Source organism: Geotrypetes seraphini, chromosome 8 (genome assembly GCF_902459505.1).
Source record: "Geotrypetes seraphini chromosome 8, aGeoSer1.1, whole genome shotgun sequence".
NCBI classification, from domain to species: domain Eukaryota; kingdom Metazoa; phylum Chordata; class Amphibia; order Gymnophiona; family Dermophiidae; genus Geotrypetes; species Geotrypetes seraphini.
Genome location: NC_047091.1, coordinates 21,445,744 through 21,468,779, shown reverse-complemented (window position 1 = coordinate 21,468,779; position 23,036 = coordinate 21,445,744). Strand labels below are relative to the sequence as shown.

The following is a 23,036-nucleotide window of genomic DNA, read 5'->3' as shown; positions in this document are numbered from 1 at the left end:
ACCCAACACGGTCCGCGTTTCGACAAAAAGTCTTCTTCAGGGGTCCCTGGGGGTCCTATAAAGGTGAGTACGTGGGAAACAATTGTGTGGTGAACCGGAAGTGAGATACACAATTCCTTTTGTTTTTTACTTTTATTCTTTGTTCAGTTAGATCCAGGGTTGGGTTTTTTTGGGGGGTGCTATATGGTTGGTTTAATTCAGACAGACTGCTGAAGAACAAGGGGATGGGGGTTTCTCTGTAATGGGAGGGGAGATGTGTTGATTCGCGAGTGGGTATTTTCTAATGCTCAACTTTAATCTTGTAGTCAACATTTGTTTGTGTATTTGGTTACATTTAATCAAAACATTTTCAGATAATTAAGACACAGATTTTATCATCTGGAACATCCCATATCCCCACCTCTTTAAACCAATCAACGGCCCCCACAGATTAAATCCCTTGAAGGACTCCTCAACTTTTGGAAAGCAATGAAAACAGACCTCTTCACCTAACTCCCCCGATAGATTATAAAGAAATTTATATTGATTCAAGATCCTCGGTACGTGTTGCCTTATTGAAAAATCTTGCACTGTAACTATGGCAAATTGATTATGTTGACCTGTAACCCGTCCTGGGCTCTTTGGGATAGAAAAATGAATGAATTAAATAACTAACACAGTGCTGTAGGACTGATTGTGCACTCACTTGTCTTGTATCAGTATCTGTTGTCATAGAAACAGCGAGAGGAGTGGAGGAAGAAGACGGGGCTCACTGCTACTCTCCATCTTGGTAGCCCGTAAGCATGAAAGCACGCACTCATTCAGCACACACTGAGAAAAGTGGGAGCGTGTGGTGCAGTGGGTTAGAGCTACAGCCTTGGCACCCTGCGCTTGTGGGTTCAAATCCCGCACTGTTCCTTGTGACCCTGGGCAAGTCACTTAATCCCCATTGCCCCAGTTACATTAGATAGAGTAGGAGCCCATCTGGAACAGTTAGGGAAAAATGCTCCATTACCTGAATAATTTGTAAACCGCATAGAATTGTAGAATATGTGGAATATAAATTTTTTTTTTTTTTAAAGTGAGTGAGTGGCGGCTGCTTTAATTTTTTTTTTCTTGTTCATTTTACTAGCTTCTTGCCTCACAATATAGACAGAGATGGGAACAGGTCACTTTTACCCCAGCTTATCAGTTCTCCTCTGATATTTGCACTAGACAGACAGTGGTGAGCATTCTATACTTTCACCTGAGGAAAAACGTGGGCTACAGAATCCATCGTGAAGGTTTTTGCCAAAGCCGGAAAGATCTTTGCTTACAAGGCTGCCACCTTCTGGCACGTTGCCTGCTGTGCACCAGGATGATCACAGTTGACTACACTTCTCCCTCCGTATTCGCTATGATAGGGGATTAACAGAACCGCAAATACAGAAAAACAGTGAATAACCTTTTCAAACGTTATTCACTGTTTTCTATTAAAAACCAAAGTGAATATGGTGAAACCGCGAATAACATGGTGGGAGACCTGGCCTGTTCCTGAAGGAGAGGCGAAACACAGTGAAGAAAGTGCTTGGAATCAGTGATTTTCTCTGTAAACGCTTGGAATCAGCGATTTCTCTATGCAAGCTGATGTAATTTGGGGGGAGGAGCCAGCAAGCTAAAAACCGTGAATACGGAGGGAGAAGTGTACTGTACTTCTACGTCCACATTCCGTCGAGATGGCGTGGCTTTCTGACATTTTATTTTCTTTCATTTTTAGAGAGGTCGTGGAATACATGGTGCAGCATTTCAAACCACAGATCTTTGGTGATAGAAAACCGGTGTATGATGGGAAGAAGAACATCTATACAGTCACTGCCCTTCCCATCGGCCACGAACGGGTAAGGCAGTACCTCCGCTGTTTGATATGTTTAAACTGCTCAAACCGAATAAGTCCTCTTCTGCCTGTATGTATGTATCCCAGTGGAAGGCAGCTGAAAGGCCAGCGATCGGTGCTCATCAGGGGAAACCTCGGTGCCACGCTCCTTGGACCCTAAGCAGAGCTTGAAGCTCCTCTATTGATCAGGGCTTCCCAAACTCTGAGGATGTCACCCTGTTCTTGCACTTCACAGGCGCTGGAGCCCAGTATGGGTAAAATCCTAGAGAATGATATTTGGGGGCGGGGGAGGGATTCCAAGATGTGCTTAAGTGTTAGATTTATTTTATGAAACTGTTTCTGTTGGTTTTATTGATCAAACATAACACGTTCATTAAATGAGTGACTTTATGTAAAAACATAGCTTTACCTCAATGTAATCTGAGATACTCACTCTCTGAATCAGCGATCATGTTTCTTATCCTTTTCTCTCCATCTCCAGCCGATCTCCTCTCAGAATGCTTAGGTTCCCAATGCAACAAAAGAAATGGACCCTGTTCACTCCACAAAAAAAAAAAGTGGCAAACGGATGTCCAAGTTGATGGCTTTATTGGGACAAACAAGTAATCCTCATAAATACATCTAGGGCCGGAACCTCTAGAAACATATGGCCCTAGATGTATCTATGTGGATTACTTGTTTGACCCTATAAAGCCATCAACTTGGCCATTGATTCTCCAAAGTTTTTTGTTTCTTTGTAGGTTGCCAATGCAGACATTTTTGAAACATCAAATGATTTGCTCTGACACTTCACCCCAGTGTTCCCTCTAAGCTGAAGTCTATAAAATCCTAAGTGGAGTAGAACAGGTACAAGTGGATCAATTTTTCACTCTGTCAAAAATGACAAAGACTAGGGGGACACTCGATGGAAGTTACAGGGAATTACTTTTAAAACCAATGGGAGGACATTTTTTTTTTTCACTCAGAGAATAGTTAAGCTTTGGAACGCGTTCCCGGAGGTTGTGGTAAGAGCAGATAGTGTAGCTGGTTTTAAGAAGTTCCTGGAGGAAAAGTCCATAGTCTGTTATTAAGAAAGACATGGGGGAAGCCACTGCTTGCCCTGGATCGGTAGCATGGAATGTTGCTACTCTTTGGGGTTCTAGAATCTTGTTACTCTCTGGGATTCCGGAATCTTGTTATTCGTTGGGATTCTGTATGGAATGTTGCTACTCCTTGGGTCCTGGCCAAGTACTAGGTATCTGGATTGGCTACTGTGAGAACAGGCTACTAGGCTTGATGGACCATTGGTCTGACCCAGTACGGCTCTTCTTATGTCTTATGTATCCTTCAACTGCATAGCTATCAGTAGGGGTGGTGTGTTTCCAATCGCTATGGACAGGCAGGCTCCCTGAAGTCCTGCAGAACAATTGAAAATATGATAGTGAAACAGTGCCCCCCACTGGCAGTACCTGCTCAGCTTTGCAAGAACAATGTACAGATCCCTTTTATCTTTTTCTCCTACTACTTCTACCTTACCCCAACCCCCTTCTCTGTGCCCTTAACCCATGGGCCAGAGCAAATTCTGGTTCCGGCTCCAGGAGCACAACTGTGCACCTCCTGTTCAGGAGAAGAAAGGGCCCCAGCTTGCATGGGAAAAGCCGTGGTCTGTAGGCTTCGTGCAGCGCTTTCAGTGAATTGGAGAACCTGAATTGTGCTAAAGCTGAAGCTGCTTAGATCACATCGTGATAGGAAGAGTTCAGATATTATCCACCTCCTCACTGCTAGTCTTGAAAAAATACTTAGTGGCTGTCAGACCCAGCTGCTTCATTACTTAGATGATTTATCCCCCGCCTTCCACCAGGTCGCAAACCCTTAACTGATCCTGTAGAAATGACAGTGTGCTTGGGAGAAAAATGTTATCAGGCTTAATGCTTGGTCTGTATAAAGAAAAAAATGAAAGAGAACAATTGCCAGGGGTCTCACAGGAGGATTTGATCAAGACAAATAGTATAAGAATTGCCGCTGCTGGGTCAGACCAGTGGTCCATCGTACCAGTGGTCCGCTCCCGCAGCGGCCCTTAAGTCAAATATCAGTGCCCTAACTGAGACTAGCCCTACCTGCCTACGTTCTGGTTCAGCAGGAACTTGTCTAACTTCGTCTTGCTTCCCTGGAGGGTGTTTTCCCCTATAACAGCCTCCGGAAGAGCGTTCCAGTTTTCCACCACTCTCTGGGTGAAGAAAAACTTCCTTAAGTTTGTACGGAATCTATCCCCTTTTAACTTTAGAGAGTGCCCTCTAATTCTCCCTACCTTGGAGAGGGTGAACAACCTGTCTATCTACTAAGTCTATTCCCTTCATTATCTTGAATGTTTCGATCATGTCCCCTCTTTTCCCCTCTTGGATACAGTGGTGTGTGAAAGTTCCTCTCCCCTCCTGATTTCCCCCAATATGTATTTACTCAGACTCCCTTTGACTAATATTAAATTTTGTTTAAAGATCAGAAACCATTCAGTGTGATGTATACAATAATAGGGGAAAACAGGAGGGGGAGCTATTTCACATCACTGTATGTTTTTAGAGAGTGGATCCACTAACTCAGACATGAGCAACTCTGGTCCTCGAGGGCCGGAATCCAATCAGGTTTTCAGGATTTCCCTAATGAATATGCATTGAAAGCAGTACATGCAAATAGATCTCATGCATATTCATTGGGAAATCCTGAAAATCCGATTGGATTCCGGCCCTTGAGGACTGGAGTTGCCCATGTCTGCATTAACTGGTAGAAACTTCTGGGAGGAAACAGGAAATGGATCTGTTGGGTACTTCTGAGTGACTTGGATGCTGGTATCGATGGACCTTTGGTCTGACCCAGCATCATATGCATGTTCTTACAATCACTTCTTGGATGGGATGGAATTCAAAAACCTGCTGACGACTTTTGAAGGGCTGTTTCTTCAAAAACTTATCAAGAATGATATTGTCAGCCCAAAAGAAAGAGAGAGTGCCTTATTTTCTTTTCTTGTGTGGAGAGAGTGGCGCGGTGCTTAGAGCTACAGCCTCGGTACCCTGAGGTTGTGGGTTCAAACCCAGTGCTGCTCCCTGTGACACTGGGCAAATCACAATCCTTCACTGCCCCAGGTACATTAGATAGATTGTGAGCCCACCAGGACAGAGAGAGAAAAATGCTTGAAGTAGCTGTATGTAAATCGTGGTATACAAGTCCCAATCCCTTCCCTAGTTTCATAATAACATAATAAATGACGGCAGATAAAGGACCTGTGTGGTCCATCTAGTCTGCCCAACAGTCTCACTCATTCTCAAGGCAACAAACCAGTAATTACTCCTTTTACTTGTTAAGTTCCCCCCCCCCCCCCACAACCCAGATGGGTAAGACCTGTACTCAGACGATTTGAATGTGATAGAAGCATAGAAATTGACGGAAGAAAAGGGCCACAGCCCATCGAGTCTGCCCATACCAATGACCCACTCCCTGACTTCTACTCCCCTATAGATCCCACGTGAATATCCCATTTTCTCTTAAAATCTGACACGCTGCTGGCCTCAATCACCTGCTACTTATACCGGTAATTGCCCTTGGTCCTTTTTGCCGCATATTGGATGGAGACCGTGGAAGTCTGTCCAGCATTGGCTACACTGCCCCATGGCTGGAGTTGCCCTGACTCTGCCTTTCTATATATGGGACACAGACCATAGAAGTCCGTCCAACATCTTCCTGCCCTGCTGCTGGCCTTCTATTTTTTCTATTAAAGCACCGCTCCTCCGTATCATTAAAAACGGACCAGCACGGTATCTGCACTACTTATCTGCGGACATGCTTTGATAGTAACATTGTTGTGATAACTTAGGCAGGTAAACGGTTGTGTGAGCTTCACTGATCCTGCTGGGTTCGGCTTAAGGCGATTGATTGGAAATCGGGGGCTTCGTAGTTCATTGGTCCAGGAATGCATGTCTCATGTCCCCTCCCTTCTGACTGACCTTAGACTGACGATCTCGTTCCTCCACAGGTGGATTTTGAGGTGACAATCCCTGGGGAGGGAAAAGATAGAATATTTAAGGTCTCAATTAAATGGATGGCAATAGTCAGCTGGCGGATGCTGCACGAGGCGCTGGTGAGTGGCCGGATACTAGTCCCACTGGACTCCGTTCAGGCTCTGGATGTAGCCATGAGGCACCTGGCATCAATGAGGTAAAGGATTAATTTAAAAACACAGCTATCTCAGGAGTAAAGAGGAGATTTTAAAGCCATATTATTGTCGCCCTTCCTGCTTCTAAGGTCTTTGTATGTCCTTTCATTTTTCTTACCTACATTTTTTTTTAGGGGGGAGCACTTTTATTTTATTGCATTTCTTGTTGCTAGCCTTGTTAGAGCTACATTTTGAATGCGAGGGGTGTCAATTAGAGAATGACACGGGGACAAATTTGTCCCCGTTCCCGCAGGAACTCAAATTTCTCCGTCCCTGTGAGTTTTGTCGCTGTCCCTGCCCCCATTCCTGTAAGCTCTGCCTTAATCACACAAGCCTTTGAACACTTATGATTTTTAAAATGTTAGAGGCTTGTGCAGATGAGGACGGAGCTTGCAGGAATGGGGCACGGACAGGAAAAGGTATAAAAAAAAATCATTTCATTCACAAATCTTATGCAAATCCCAGCGAACAATAATCAAAAGTCACAAGCCATTCGCAAGACTTATCTGATTTTTTTTCTTATACCTTTTTATATTTTTATCACATAAGCACTTTTGAAAACATTTTTGAAATCATTCATTTAAGGGGTGGGGTTTTTTTTGAACCGTTTTTTGGCCCTCTATTCTGCTCTTAAAGCCTCTTGCTGAGCATTTATTCACATTTGTTATTTATTATCATGGAGACCGAATGATGTACGGGGCAGGACTTATTGAGATTTTCTAAACCTGGTGCTGGTCACCTAAGAGTCTTTTGCCCGGGGCCATAAAAGTCATACAGCAGTATTAAAGTGCTCAACTTTGGCCCGTACTGAGGTGTCTCATCTTTATTAACCTCTATTTAAATAAAGCCAGCAGATGTTCTTTGAGAGCTTAATATAGGGTTCTGCCAATTGTTTGTTTTTTTTTGTTAGTAAAAGAGGGCCATTGTTACCATTAGTAAAATCATTCCTATTTATTGTTGTTTTGTGATCATTTAAAACATTTGTAACTACGGTTCATTTTATCCCCTTTTTGTTTTTTAAACACATTTCACAATATATTTTGTTAACTAATGGTAGACTTCTTTCAGGATAAGATCAGGGCTACCAGAATAGCTTGTTTGTTAAAATAGACAAGTGCTCAGATAAAACAAACAAAAAAAAGAGACACGAAAGAAAGGTCCTGCAAAAGTCAACCAAGGCCACCGACATTATTCCAGTGTTGAGTAGGGGAGGTTTCCTCATAAATGAGGCAGGACACATGCTATGAATAGGAGGGTTGCCCTGGCGTGTGACATCTCAGACCTGGTTTTTTTTGTAATCACATTTCGTAGCCTGCTGCTGTTCATGTGAACTGGTGTCACACTGAGCCTCATCGTTATTTCACAGATTCTGTATGTTGTATCATCAAGCTCCCTTTGCACCAGCCTATGTTTTGGCTTCGTGCTCTGATTTTTGACCTTTCTAAGATCCCGTTGGGACATGAACAGAGGTGAATGTGAATAACCTCTTTCAAGTCTCTCCAGAGCAAGTTACAAAGTGACATCTATGGAAACCAGTGGCAAAATTAATGAAACCAAAGCCAAAGATGGAAGGACTCGATATTTTCACATTCCGAAACGATGGTGATCTTGTTCAGTTGTGGCATATAGACTTTTCCTATTAAGATTAGCCATACGGTGGTTGGGGGAGGGGGGCTCCTTCCAGCTAGTGTATTCTGAAATCTGGTAGGAAATGGTGACGTAACTGATTTAGGCACCACTTTTCACAAATAGGGTGTCAAAATGGCCACTTACTTTGAGGACCATCTGGCGCTGTCTTCCAGCAGCTGGAAAAGAAGAATGGAAGGCAGCAGTGTAGCACAGATGTAGCACAGTGATGGAGAATATTTCTACAGAACTGAGCAATGCCTGGAGGACAAGCAGTCCACTTTGATTGCATTATGGTGCTCTCTGATTTTTCCAGGTACACACCGGTGGGACGATCTTTCTTTTCTCCCCCTGAGGGTTACTACCACCCACTCGGAGGGGGCAGAGAAGTTTGGTTTGGCTTTCATCAGTCTGTGAGACCGTCCATGTGGAAAATGATGCTTAATATTGATGGTAAGTTTGCCTTGGAAACTACCGTACCAGTAAGGAAGAGGCATCCCTCGTGCAGAGGTCTTTTAGCATCAAAGGCTTTTCCTCATTCATGAAATTTTAAAATACCAGGGCAAAGTAAATACCAGCCTCTGGGATGTCAGAGGGTAAAGCTAGTCCTAAAAAGCTGCAGACATACATACCTTCTGGAAAATATCAGTTGTGCCATGATCCCATGCTCCGACTCAGTGCTGTTTCCTAGGTGGTCACTGTATCGCCTCATCCGTACGGAAGCAGTGTTACCCAGCCTGCAGTGCTCTATCATTTCTTCCCTTTTCACACTGTAACCCCTTTCTGGCAGGCCTGGAGGAGTGGCCTAGTGGTAGAGCAGTTGCCTCGGCACCCTGAGGCGATGAGTTTGATTCCCACTGCAGCTTCTTGCGAGTCTAGGCAAGTACCTGTCTAAAATATGCAAACCGCTCTGATTGTGTAAATCACACAGCGGTGTATCGTGTCCCATCCCCTTTGCCTTTATTGGAATTTGGCTGTCATCAAGGCCTTTTAGAGAACTTGATTTGAGCCATCAATTGCTTCTCACCACCTAGGGATGATTTGCAAGATGACCTCTCCTCATATGAGGTTTAAAGGGAACATTTTAATATCTAATTTTTAGTTTTAATATGGCATTTTATACCGCTTCTGCCAACTGCCTAGTTTGAGGCAGTTTATAAAATATAAAAGTAAATGCTAAATAGACAGGCTTTACATTATCTAAATTCTGCATAAATTGTTGGAATATTTTAAGAGTTTGAGCCACTGTGAATTGAGAAAGCCGTCTGTGTTCTCTCTGCAAAAGGTGCAATGAAGGTCTTGTCACCAGTTGTGTGACTGATTTAATCTCACAGTAAAGCTAGAAAAACCTAAGACTGCGAATCAGAAGAATTCTTAACAGTTACAGTATGTAAATCAGTGTTTCCTAAGTCAGTCCTGGAGTGCAGGATATGCATGAAAAAGATTTTGCACATAATGGATAAAGAGTAATCCAGCTTTGCATTCACTTCCCGTCTTGTTTGGCTCTGGAGTTTCGACTGTCTAGTGAGCTCCTCTGCTTTCATTGCAGTCTCAGCCACAGCCTTCTACAAAGCACAGCCGGTTATTGAGTTCATGTGTGAGGTACTGGATATCCGGAACATTGATGAGCAGCCCAAACCTCTCACCGACTCGCAAAGGGTACGCTTTACCAAGGAAATCAAAGGTAAATGAAAGCAGCATTGGGGGGGGGGCTCTGTGTTTGCCATTTCAATCTACATCAGCATCAGACTCATCTTACTGACCTAGAAATGCACTTACTGAGCTGCCCCTCACTATCTCTCTTCACTTATCTCCCCTTATGTCCCGTTCTCCACCCCCCCAAGAGCTCCGCTCAGCTGGTAAGTCCCTCCTATCTGTGCCCTTCTCTTCAACTGCCAACTCCAGACTCCGTCCCTTCTGCCTTGCTTGTTTGGAACAAGCTGGTACCATATTTGAAACTGTTTAATTAGAACAAACATACCAGAAATTCAGGTATGTTTATCTTCCCAAAGGCCTGTCGTTTTAAAACTTTCTTTGACAGAACATTAGAATATCAGGCGGGGAAAGTGAATTCCTGGAGAAGCCCATTGATTGCTCAGGCTCATTCTTTCCCTATATTTAGGAAATTATTAAAAACTCATTTATATGAGAAACAAGAATGTTGATTTTTATTAAGTTTAAGTTTACAAAGGTATTTTTTCTAGGCTGTGTCTTAAGTAACCTTTTCCTCCAATTATGTTGTATTTAATTGAGGTATTAATAACTGTGTGTCTGAAATTGTATTTTAACTATGGTGTATTCATTTGCTCATTAGCAGTGTGTACGTGATTGTATTTATAAATTGAAATGTTTTTAACTTTCTCTGTTGTGAACCGCCTAGAACTACTGGCAGGGCAGTATGCAAGAAAATAAATTATTATTCTTATTACAGTGTGCGTCGTCTCAGACAGTGTTCAAGGCCTGTTTAAAAGGCCACCTCTTTGAGAGGGCTTTCGACTCCTAACTCCTCTCACCTTGGGTTCTGCATCCCCAACCCTCTATGTCATGTCTGTCTGTCCAAGTTGGATTGTAAGCTCTTCTGAGCAGGGACCGTCTATAAATGTCAGCCCACCTCTTTGAGAGGGCTTTCGACTCCTAACTCCTCTCACCTTGGGTTCAGCATTAACCCAACCCTCTATGTCAGGGATCTCAAAGTCCCTCCTTGAGGGCCGCAATCCAGTCTGGTTTTCAGGATTTCCCCAATGAATATGCATTGAAAGCAGTGCATGCACATAGATCTCATGCATATTCATTGGGGAAATCCTGAAAACCCGACTGGATTGCGGCCCTCAAGGAGGGACTTTGAGTCCCCTGCTCTATGTCATGTCTGTCTGTCCAAGTTAGATTGTAAGCTCTTCAGAGCAGGGACCGTCTATTAGTCAAAATGTACAGCGCTGCGTAAGTCTTTCAGCACTATATAAGTGATAAAGAGTAGTAGCATGAAATTCAGATAAACTAGAACATGCTTGAAACTATCGGCTACACATCTTTTGGTGTAAATTTTTAAAGACTTCTGCAATAGTTTTACGTCAAGTCTCACCACACGGGAATCGGTGAATTTTAGTCACTTGAAAATGCATGCTCGCTTTCGTATTATGCAAGTAAGATGCGTTCTAGCGACATGTACTAAATGTGCTAAGCAAACCCTCATTTTCTGTTGCCTAAATCAGGCTCGGCCAACCTTTTTCTTTGGGGGGGAGGGGAAGGGGTCGCATTTTATGTTTTATAACATTTGGAGGGCCAAAACCGTCATATTTTGCTGTATATTTTGTCAGATAGTGGCAAAACATGAAAGTGCGTTGTCTCTTTCTCGGCCTTCAGATATTACTGTTATTGCCTTTGTGAATCATGCCAAAATCTGCAATAGAGGAGACACCTCTGACGGTGAGAATAACATGAGGAAGCTTGAGGAATGGTCTGAGATCTGGCAGCTAAGATTTAATGCTAAGAAATATCAGGTCATGCATTTGGGCTGCAAAAAAAACAAGCGAATGGTGCACGAAAGAGGAGCGGAACTTGGCTGCGATAGTACGTGATGATTTTAAAGTGGCCAAACAGGTTGAAAAGGCGACAGCAAAAACCTAGAACATAAGAAAAGCCTTCACCGGGTCAGACCGAGGTCCATCCAGTCCGGTGATCCGCACACGCGGCGGCCCCTTTAGGTACTGCCGAATGGAGACCCAGATATACCATAGCCCTCAATATGATTTGCAAGAAGGTGTGCATCCAACTTGCGCTTGAATCCCAGAACAGTAATCTCTGTCACAACATCCTCTGCTGCTGTGCATTGAGCCGAAGGCTTTAGGGTTCTGTCAATCAGTACCCCCAAATCCTTTTCTTGTTCGCAATTTGCTAATGTCACCCCCAACATCTTATACTCGTGTTCTTTGTTTTTTTTCCCTAGATGCATCACCTTGCATTTGTTTATGTTAAAATTCATCTGCCACTTTGTTGCCCACGCTTCTAGCTTGTTCAAATCCTCCTGGAGTTCCTCACAGTCCCTTTGAGAGTCAACCGTGTGAGATAGTTTTGTATCGTCTGCAAACTTTATTATATTGCAAGTTGTTTTATCTTCTAGATTGTTTATAAAAATATTGAACAAAATAGGCCCAAGAACCGAGCCCTGGGGCACGCCGCTAGAAGGATGCTAGGGTGCATAGGAAGTATGGAAAAAGGAAGTATTGATACCCCAGTATAAGTCTTATAGAATATTGTATATAATTCGTGAAGCCACACCTTCAAAAAGATGGAATCAGTACAGAGGAAAGCTACTAAAATGGTTGATGGTCTACGTCAATACTTTAGAGGAAAGGGGAGAGAGAGGGGAATATTGAAGAGAGGTGTTTAATACCTATGTGGCATAAATACGCATGAGGTGAATCTTATTTGAAAGAAGGCGAGTCTCATTTGAAACGCCAGATTGAGAGGGCATGGGGTGAAGGTAAGATGTGATAGGCTCAGGAATAATCTAAGGAAATGCTTTTTTTTTTACAAAAAAGGGTGGTAGATGCGTGAAATAATCTCCTGGAAGAGTGGTGGCGACAAAGACCGTGTCTGAATTCAAGAAAGCTTGGGACAGGCACGGCGTGGGATCTTTGAGGGAGAGGAGGAGATAGTGGATGCTGCGGATGGACAGACTGGATGGGCCATTTGGCCTTTATCTGTCGTCATGTTTCTAGGTCTCTAATCTAATCATTTGAAAAGAAGGAATTTCTGAAAGGAGCTTATCAGCAGATTGCGATGAATTCTGTTCCCGTTTGTCTCCACCACCTCCCGCAGGAGAGCATGCCAGGCACCCACCACCCTCTCTGTGAAATGGTGCTTCCCGACATTACTCCTAAGTCAACATCAATGTCCACAAATATGTATAATTGACTAGGTTAAGAGTGATTGGGAAGATTATCTCTTACCTAGTTTTGAAAATGAACTTTAGAGATATGAGTGCCAATGATGATCTACGAGGACTTCCTCCCGGCCCATATGTAATGGCGATGGGCCTCTTTAATCTTCCAGGTCTGAAGGTGGAGGTGACGCATTGTGGACAGATGAAGAGAAAGTACAGAGTGTGCAATGTGACCCGACGTCCAGCCAGCCATCAGACGTGAGCCACTTTGCTGGATTTTGGGGTGGGACGGGGAATTTCCTCATGCTTGTAATAAACTGTATCGTCTAGGTCAGTGGTTCCCAACCCTGTCCTGGAGGAACACCAGGCCAATTGGGTTTTCAGGCTAGCCCTAATGAATATGCATGAAGCAAATTTGCATGCCTATCACTTCCATCATATGCAAATCTCTCTCATGCATATTCATTAGGGCTAGCCTGAAAACCCGATTGGCCTGGTGTTCCTCCAGGACAGGGTTGGGAATCACTGGTCTAGGTATTTCTTCGGCCTTGGTCATCGTTGATTTTACAGTCTCGACCCTGGTTTAGGGGCCACTGAAATAGCCAGAGAGGGGTGCTGGGAAAGCTCCATGGGCGTGGCCCATCCTGATTAAACCTTAACACATTCCCCCCTTTTTTTTTTGTCGTTGTTTTTCTTCCTTCTCTAGTTTCCCGCTGCAGCTGGAGAGTGGACAGACGGTGGAGTGTACAGTCGCTCAGTACTTCAAGCAGAAATACAACCTGCAACTGAAGTATCCTCACCTGCCCTGCCTCCAGGTGGGCCAGGAACAGAAACACACCTATTTGCCCCTGGAGGTAAGCCCGGACTTCCCAGAGCTTCCCTCAGCTCTTACTAAATAGTAAATGGGATTTCCCAGGCCTTTTTGGTCTGGATTGGGGAAATGTGTGAAAGGTGGATAAGTACGATCGGATAGCTACCAAGAGTCAGTCCTGCTTCCACCACTGACTATACAGCCTTCAAGTGATTCTTACACATCCAAAAAAGTCTGCTGGAAGCTTTCCTTTCTGAATATACAGGGTGCCCACAAAAACACCCCTTGATTTTAAATGGTTGCAAAACCAAGATTTATTGGACTATTCTTTCACCTTTGAGGCGACAGTTTCATCAACTCATAAAGTTTCATATGGTATCTGTTGATTACATACACTCGATGTGCACCCCCCACCTGTTACTCGGCAAACATCGATGCAATGATCGAGCTCAGACCAGACTCTCCGAAGCATATCCGGCGTGATCGCCTTTATAGCTTGTGATGTGTTCCTGCAGATCATCCATAGTTACGGGTAGCAGAGGTATGTACACTCTGTCTTTCACGTACCCCCAAAGGAAAAAGTCACAAACAGTAATGTCCGGTGATCTCGGGGGCCACTTGAGGAGCGCCTGGTCATTTTGGCGCGTTGCATTGTCTGAAGGTTGTAACTTCTGCACCAACTGCTTCTAAGGGTGAAAGTGCAAGCAATTGTGTAAGATCTGGCTAACCGTGCTTTTTGGGACTTGTATTTGCTGTCATCTTATTTATAAACATATTCCAATAAGTTTTGATTTTGTAACCATTTAAAATGAAGGAGTGTGTTTGTGGGCACCCTGTATATTAGCTGGACCTAGGTACGTTTGAAAAAGTTGTGACTGTGTAACAGCAATAACTTTTCACATAAACTCTGAAGTAGAGTGACAAGATGCAGCCATTGAGAAGATTTAAGTTCTATGCTTAAAAGTTAGCACTGCAAGACTTGCAGCACCTATATTTGAGATAAAATGTGTATTAACTTTTTTTTATCTTCTCTATTTCTTAGGTGTGTAATATTGTAGCTGGCCAGCGATGCATCAAGAAGCTGACAGACAACCAGACGTCCACCATGATAAAAGCTACTGCAAGATCTGCCCCAGATAGGCAGGAGGAGATCAGCAGGCTGGTGAGTGGGAGGAGAAAGACTGAAAGGTAGATGCCTGGGGGAATTCTGCACAGCGCGGAATTTGCTGTCCTCCGTGAAGAATTCCGCATTTGCTGCATAGAATAGAGTGTACACATGGGCAGCAGAAGCTTTGCTCTCTCATTCTCTCTCTTCCCCCTCCCCTGCTGAGCTCCCTATAAACGGATTTAAACCAGAACAGGGGGAGGAAGTGACCCAATGTGCGGTGGTTTGCTGGCTCCTCCCCTTGCTGCCGGAGCTCATGGGGGGGGGGAGAGAGTGAGCAGAGTTGCTGCTGCTGATTGTGGCTGAAAATGAAAAGCAGCCAGAGCAAAGGTTAAGTGTGCAGCGAGAGATTGGTAGCGGAGTAAAGGGGGGCCGTGAGGGCAGAGTTAAAGGATTCTTGTGCCGTGGGGGGAGGGCAGGCAAAATAAAGTGGTGAGTGTGCCACTGCTGTGTGTTTAGGAGAGAAAATCTGAAGGTGTGCCATGGAGTGGGAATTAGAGTCTGGGGTATCGCATGTGGGAGAAGACGGGGCACAGACCCCTTTTCAGTATTCAGCGAGAGAGAGAGAGAAAACTGAGAATGCTGGAGCCTAAGAAACAAAATGACAGGAAGGAATTTCAGGCCTTATGGGTGAATTCTTTGCAAAACACTGCAAATAAACTTTGCAGAATTTTAAAATATTATGTGCAGAAGTCCCTCAGGAGTAAAGGTAACAGGCAGCAGACCTAATTGGGGGCTTTTAGGGACCGTCTATAAATATCAAAATGTACAGCGCTGTGTACGCCTTTCAGCAGTAGTTTGGTAAGGCAGAAGTTCATTTTCGGTATCTCTTTTATTTGCAGATGAAGAATGCCAGCTACAACCTCGATCCCTACATCCAAGAGTTTGGGATCAAGGTGAAAGATGACATGACAGAGGTGACAGGGCGAGTGCTTCCTGCTCCAATTCTCCAGTATGGTGGCCGGGTAAGCAAGCTGGGGAATATCATTTTGGTTTCTCTGTTGGGTGAGCTTCAGATCTCCCCTTTGTATAAATCATTTTCGTTGAACTGAGGCTTGCTGCTTGACACTGCTCACCCAGATGCCCTCTGGGAGAGCTTCAGGAGAGCACGGCACCCAGGATGAATTCTGCTGGTTTTCCGCAGATCACGCAGAAAAGAATTTGGAATTTAAAAAGCTGTTTTCTCCTTTTGAGGTCCTGGGTTGCAGGCTAGTTAAACTGAAATTGATTTTTACCAGGTAGTTCATTGGGGTTTCTTTTTTTTTTTAATCTTTATTCATTTTCAAATCAAACAATAAGTGCATAAAAATGTATCATAAAAATAATTCCAATAAACATAGAAACATAGAAATAGACGGCAGATAAGGGCCCACGGCCCATCTAGTCTGCCCACCTTAATGTCCCTCCCCTACCTTTGCCCTGTGAATAGATCCCATGTGCCGATCCCATTTGGCCTTAAAATCAGGCACGCTGCTGGCCTCAATCACCTGTAGTGGAAGACTATTCCAGCGATCAACCACTCTTTCAGTGAAAAAGAATTTCCTGGTGTCACCTCGTAGTTTCCCGCCCCTGATTTTCAACGGATGCCCTCTTGTTGTCGTGGGACCCTTGAAAAAGAAGATATCTTCCTCCGCCTCGATGCGGCCCGTAAGATACTTGAACGTCTCGATCATGTCCCCCCTCTCTCTGCGCTCCTCGAGCGAGTATAGCTGTAATTTGTCAAGCCGTTTTTCGTATGGTAGATCCTTGAGTCCCGAGACCATCCGGGTGGCCATTCTTTGCACCGACTCCAGTCTCAGCACATCCTTGCGATAATGCGGCCTCCAGAATTGCACACAGTATTCCAGGTGGGGCCTCACCATGGATCTATACAATGGCATAATGACTTCCGCCTTACGACTGACGAAAATATAGCACTGTAATTATCTAACATATGAACTATAATAATGTAAAATTCCCACCTTCCCCCCTTCATCCCATGCTCTATTAAAGTAGAATATGCAATATTATACAACAATATTATAACATCTCATATTTAATTACATCCCAAATCCCCCCTCCCCCCTTGAGTGTGCTAGATAAATCTAAGAAAGAAAAGGAACAGAAAGGAACGATGTCTATTCATCATAATATTTTTCCAATGGCCCCCATATCTTTGTAAAGTTATTGTATGTCCCTTTTTGTACTGCTATTGCTCTTTCCATCTTAAAAATATGACACAACAAATTCCACCAGAATGTATAATTAAGATTCTTATGATTTTTCCAATTGTTGGTAATATGACATAACTAATAAAAGTTAGTTGTTGTGTGTCGAAATTTGACTCTTTTTTCTCATAGCCATTCCAACTAAAACAATATCATATGAGAGCGCAACATGGTTTTCCAATAAAGAATTTACTTGAGTCCAAATTGAATCCCAAAATGACTTAATGAAGGGACAATAATAAAGTAGATGATCTAATGTCCCAGGTTCCAGATTACAGTGCCAGCATCTATTGGACTTAGAACTATCTAGTTTTTGTAATCTAACAGGGATCCAAAACACTCTATGTAACAAAAAGAACCAAGTTTGTCTCATAGATGCCGACACTGTACAGCTCATTCTCCAAGACCAAATTTGTGGCCATTGAGATGCAGAAATCTGATGCTTAATCTCAATGCTCCAAATGTCTCTTAGACCACACTTTGGTTTTTTATTCAAGTATCCAGATAATAATTTATACCACAATGCGGCTTGATGTCCTAGGAAGTCTGCTTGGAAGCATAAGAACTCCAGACTATATTGATTGTTCAAAGTCTTCCATTCAGGGAACCCTACCTGAATGGCCTGCTTCAACTGCAACCATTTAAAACTTTGTGATTTATTAAGACCAAATCTATGTTGCAGTTGTGAAAAGTCAAGCAGTTTACCATCTGAAATAACATCTTTCAAAGTTCGAATACCTGCAATAATCCAATTCTTCCAAAGGACTTGGGCTCCGCCGATTTTAATCTTGGAGTTTATCCATAAGGATTGATTAGTTGATTTATTAATTGGGATAGGTGTTAAGTTACTTATATACCTCAGTGTTTTCCATGTATCCATTAAAATTATGTTCTCTTTATATCTTCTAGGCATATTAATACTTGGTAAATGAACTAAATTCAAAGGAAACATGAGGCGCCATTCCAAATATAACCAATCTGGTGCATTATCTATGAGTTCAGGGAGGATCCAATACATACCCTGACGTAAAATATAGGCTTGATGGTACCTATAAAAATTTGGAAAATGTACCCCGCCCTCCTCAATTGGCTTTTGCAAGGATACTGAAGCAATTCTAGGCATTTTACCAAGCCAAAGAAATTTCGTAAGAATACCATTAAGCTTTTTATAAAAGGACCCTTGAAAAAAAATCGGTATCATACTCATTTGGTAACAAACCACAGGCAAAATCATCATTTTAATAGTTTGAACTCTCCCCCACCAAGAAAGATGTAGAGGATTCCATTGCTCACATAACTCCGTAACTCTTTTTAATACATACTAGCTGATCACCCGGCGTTGCCCGGATATAAATTCCCTTCAGGAACATTCACTTGAGGAATAACATCACACAAATTTTCAGTTTCGGCTTCACCACACCACACCACAGCGGCACTTCCTTATATACTGTTGACTGTGACATCATTCTGACTGTGTGACATCATTCCCCAAGCTTCACACCATTGGTCAAAGCAATATCTGTCTTTTTCGATGAGTCTTTACATGTCATCCCCTTCTCACCCCCACAGTATTTTTTTCCCAGATAGCAATTGATATGTATACCAAGTTTGGTTGAAATCTGTCCATGCGTTTCGGAGTTATGCTGGAACATACATACATACATCCAATTTTATATATATATATATATATAGCTGATGCCCCGGCGTTGCACGGGTATTTAATTATAGCAATAACACTGTAAATGGATTCAAATAAAGATACTTTATAGTGGTGAATGAAATTATTTTTTTACAGCTTAATAAAAAGTACAATATTCAAATTATAATGTGAAATATTTGACAAAATGAATACAATACAACTAACGCAAAACGTGATTATAAACAACATTTTTAGTTTCACCTCCAGGAGCAAGAACATATAAATTCTTGGGTGAACCCACCCTTGAGCAAGCAACATAGAGTTGTGGGCCGAGAGACCCCCAGAACATATCACCCCAGGTAGTGAGGGATCTGCATACCAAGTTTCGTTCAAATCGGTCAAGCCGTTTTTGAATTACTGTGAGAATGGCAGCTTTTTACATTTTTTCCATTGACATGAATGGGTGATATCTGATTTTCTGCTTGTAGCTCCGCCCATGTGTGCAGGGGGGCCGCGAGACCCCCAGAACATATCACCCCAGGTAGTGAGGGATCTGCATATCAAGTTTCGTTCAAATCGGTCAAGCCGTTTTTGAATTACTGTGAGAATGGCAGCTTTTTACATTTTTTCCATTGACATGAATGGGTGAAATCTGATTTTCTGTTTGTAGCTCCGCCCACGTGTGCAGGTGGGCCGCGAGACCCCCAGAACATATCACCCCAGGTAGTGAGGGATCTGCATACCAAGTTTTGTTCAAATCGGTCAAGCCGTTTTTGAATTACTGTGAGAATGGCAGCTTTTTACATTTTTTCCATTGACATGAATGGGTGAAATCTGATTTTCTGTTTGTAGCTCCGCCCACGTGTGCAAGTGGGCCGCGAGACCCCCAGAACATATCATCCCAGGTAGTGAGGGATCTGCATACCAAGTTTCGTTCAAATCGGTCAAGCCGTTTTTGCGTGATCGCGGCATATACATACATACATATACACATACATACACACATACATACCTCCGATTTTATATATATATAGATTTTTCATTTTCTTTTACTGTTTCATTAATTGTATTTTTAATTTGGATATCTAAATATTTAAAACCATCCTCTTTCCATATGAATGGAAAAGAATCAAATAATCCTTTCAAACAATAGACATTTAAAGGTAAAATTTATGATATTTCTCCAATTAATTTTATAACCTGAGAATTTACTAAATACATCAATCAATTCCAACAAACATGGAATAGTGGTCTCTGGATTCCTCAAATAAAGCAGAATATCATCTGCATATGCTGAGATCTTATATTCCATATCAGAATAAGGAATACCCTGTATCCCCTTTGCTTGTTGAATGGCTAACAATAAGGGTTCTAATACAATATCAAATAGCAAAGGAGTTGTTGGTTTTTTTTTTTTGTTCATTGGGGTTTCAGTGGCTTTAAATCTGATGTTTTAACGCTCCAGACACTGCTTTGAAAATGAGGACTGGGCATTAACTGAATGGGATGTTTGTTTCCTGCTAGAACCGAGCTATTGCCACCCCAAACCAGGGAGTCTGGGACATGCGGGGGAAGCAGTTCTACAATGGCATTGAAATAAAAGTTTGGGCTATCGCTTGCTTCGCCCCTCAGAAGCAGTGCCGGGAAGAGGTGCTAAAGTAAGTAAAGAAGATGGCAGTGCAAACTCCCCAGCTCTGCTCTTGCGCTTAGGCGTACGAATTCGGATGCCGATGTGTTGATTTTTATTGCACAGGAATTTCACCGACCAGCTGCGTAAGATCTCTAAGGACGCAGGGATGCCGATCCAGGGCCAACCGTGTTTCTGTAAATACGCGCAGGGTGCAGACAGCGTGGAACCCATGTTCCGTCACTTGAAGAACACCTACTCGGGGCTTCAGCTAATCATCGTTATCCTGCCAGGGAAAACGCCCGTTTATGGTAAGGGAATATTTCAGGAACGTGACTGTTTGCATCCTATCCTACATATATTCAGGAAGAGCGAGACGTGTATTATGAAATGATCTGTTGGGTTCAAACCATTTTTATTGTAAGTGAAACACAGCAAGTAGTGACGACAACACCAAATAGCAAACGCTACAGCATGTGAAGAAATACGCACCACTTTATATACAGCATCTGCAGTCTCGGGATGCCACCCCAAGCTAGCTATTGGGTGAATATTACAGATAAAGAGGCTCTCTAAACTGCTGTTTCAATTACAAATAACAGTCTAACATACCCAACCCCCTGAATAATCTCACTTCCACATCACGCCAAACGCTATGCATACAGTAGGCCTACGATAACTCATTTAACAATAAACTGCACCCCCTAGGTTGCCTCTCTGGTCTCCCAACAACCCAGTTGGTGTGATTCCTCCGGTGTCAGGGGGTTCCCCCACAACCCAATACTGCAGAATACATTTTTCTCTCTCTACTAAACACATCTCCTGGCACAGAGTCTTCGCTCTGCCAGACATGGGCCCATATCCTCCCGGTCTATGTGATCTGCCTGCAGGGTGGTGGTGATCCTCAGGAAAGTGCATATGTGGTTTGGATAGGTACCTGGAAGACAAAGGGATTGAGGGGTACAGATAGGAGTAGAGGTAGGTTATAAGGATAGGATTCAGCCGCAAACCTGAAGTCATAATGCCACTGTATAGAACCATGGTGAGACCTCATCTAGAGTACTGTGTGCAATTCTGGAGGCCACATTACCGTAAAGATGTGCTTCGAGCTGAGTCGGTCCAGCGAATGGCCACTAGGAAGGTCTCTGGACTCAAGGGTCTCTCATACGAGGAAAGACTGGGCAAATTGCAGCTGTACTCTCTAGAGGAGCGCAGGGAAAGGGGTGACATGATTGAGACTTTTAAGTACGTCACAGGTTGTGTCGAGGTAGAAAACGATATATTCCTTCCCAAGGAACCCTCGGTCACAAGGGGGCACCCGCTCAAACTCAGGGGAGGGAAATTTAGAGGTGACATCAGGAAGTATTTCTTCACAGAAAGAGTGGTAGATCACTGGAACAAACTTCCGACGCAGGTAATCAAGGCCACAAGCGTGCTCGACTTTAAGAATAAATGGGACATCCACGTGGGATCCCTACGTGGGTCGAGCAGCACTCAGACTTAATGGGGTGGGTCAGTAGAGTGGGCAGACTTGATGGGCTGTAGCCCTTTTCTGCCGTCACCTTTCTATGTTTCTATGATTAGAGGAATAGAGACAGTTACAAAATTAGTCAGGGATACTGTTCAGGCAATTAGGCCTGATGAGCCGCCGCGAGAGCGGACCGTGGGCAGGATGGACCTCTGGTCTGCCTCAGCGGAGGCAACTTCTTATGTTCTTATGTAATACCATAAATGTGTCGGCCTGCTTATCTTGTATACAATGAAGAGAGATTAAATAGTGAATTTTATTTGGTATGGTAGTGAAATATCAGAAGTAGGTCACCTGCTATTCTTTACTGTCTGAAGGACCCAGATATGTTACCTGGGTCATATTCTAACTTGGCCAAGGCTAGGGATCCTGTGTGTGTGTGGCAAGTGGCTGGATTTAATTTAGGGCCGGTGATTGCAGAAGGAGATCTAGTCATGGAGTAGCCTAATGGTTAGATCAGGCTGAGAAACAGGGAAACTGGGTTCAAATCCCATAGCGTCTCCTTCTGACTTTGGGGAAAGTCACTTAACCCTCGATTGCATCAGGTATAAACTTGAATCCTAAGCTCTCCATATGTAACTCAGCTTGAGCTACTGAGAAAGATGTGATCTAAATCCAAATTCCTCCTTGAGCTGAGGGCTGTGGCTGAGATGACTGGGTTAGAACATAAGATCCCCAACAGAGTTCAGCTGCTCTCCTAGAGTGGGGAGGAAACTGGCAAGCGAAACAAAAGAAAAAGAAATAGCCCGTGGCTTTGCCCGGTGGTCTCGGCCTGGAGCTGCTTCCTGCATCAATTTGGCGATTCAACAGCCTTGCACAGAATGGAGATGGATTTGGTGCTACACTAGACTGGACTGAAGCTTTGGGGTTGGGGTTTTTTTTTTGGGGGGGGGGGGTTTACAGACTGGAATTTATTTTAATTTGATTTTATTGTTAGGCTACATTTAATTTTTTGCCTTTATATACTCTTATACTTACTCTTTCTTTTTGTAGGCACTTTAGATTGTCAGCCTATTTGAGACAGAGAGGGAAGTTGAATATGCCTTTAATACAATATATACAAATTGTAATCCACTTAGGTTTTAATCAGAAAATAAATGTTACATAAATAAAAGTCACGTCCCTTTATTTCTCTTGCTCACAGTGAATGAGTATTGAGCGATCGTTGTCAGTGTCACGTGGTGCTTTTCGCCTTTCCTTGAAAGACGGCCATCTTTGAATTTTGAACTAACTGCTGAGTAAAGTGCTGTACTGCTCTCTCTTTCCTCAGCTGAGGTGAAGCGTGTCGGGGACACACTCCTGGGAATGGCTACACAGTGCGTTCAGGTCAAGAATGTGGTGAAAACCTCCCCTCAAACTCTCTCCAATCTCTGCCTCAAGATCAATGTCAAACTTGGGGGTATCAACAATATCCTTGTACCTCACCAGCGGTATGTGATCAACCATGATAGACGTGGATTATTTTTAGAAGCTTGAAAATGCTGTACTTTTGACAGCTGAAGCCAATCTTACCACT

At 43.2% G+C, this 23,036-nt stretch overlaps 1 protein-coding gene across 2 annotated transcripts in view; it reads left to right on the top strand.

The window, feature by feature from the left end:
- Positions 1–23,036, top strand: part of LOC117365281 (protein argonaute-1) — a 55,052-nt gene that overhangs the window by 10,670 nt on the left and 21,346 nt on the right. Inside the window, exons 3-13 of one of the 2 annotated variants that reach the window (XM_033955504.1) lie at positions 1,736–1,856; positions 5,856–6,037; positions 7,978–8,114; positions 9,211–9,345; positions 12,714–12,801; positions 13,250–13,397; positions 14,397–14,516; positions 15,362–15,484; positions 19,890–20,023; positions 20,119–20,303; positions 22,791–22,950. In XM_033955504.1, coding sequence (XP_033811395.1) covers positions 1,736–1,856; positions 5,856–6,037; positions 7,978–8,114; positions 9,211–9,345; positions 12,714–12,801; positions 13,250–13,397; positions 14,397–14,516; positions 15,362–15,484; positions 19,890–20,023; positions 20,119–20,303; positions 22,791–22,950 — 1,533 coding nt within the window. Of the gene's footprint in view, positions 1–1,735; positions 1,857–5,855; positions 6,038–7,977; positions 8,115–9,210; positions 9,346–12,713; positions 12,802–13,249; positions 13,398–14,396; positions 14,517–15,361; positions 15,485–19,889; positions 20,024–20,118; positions 20,304–22,790; positions 22,951–23,036 lie in introns of those variants that run through there. The other variant, XM_033955505.1, reaches the window with a different exon arrangement.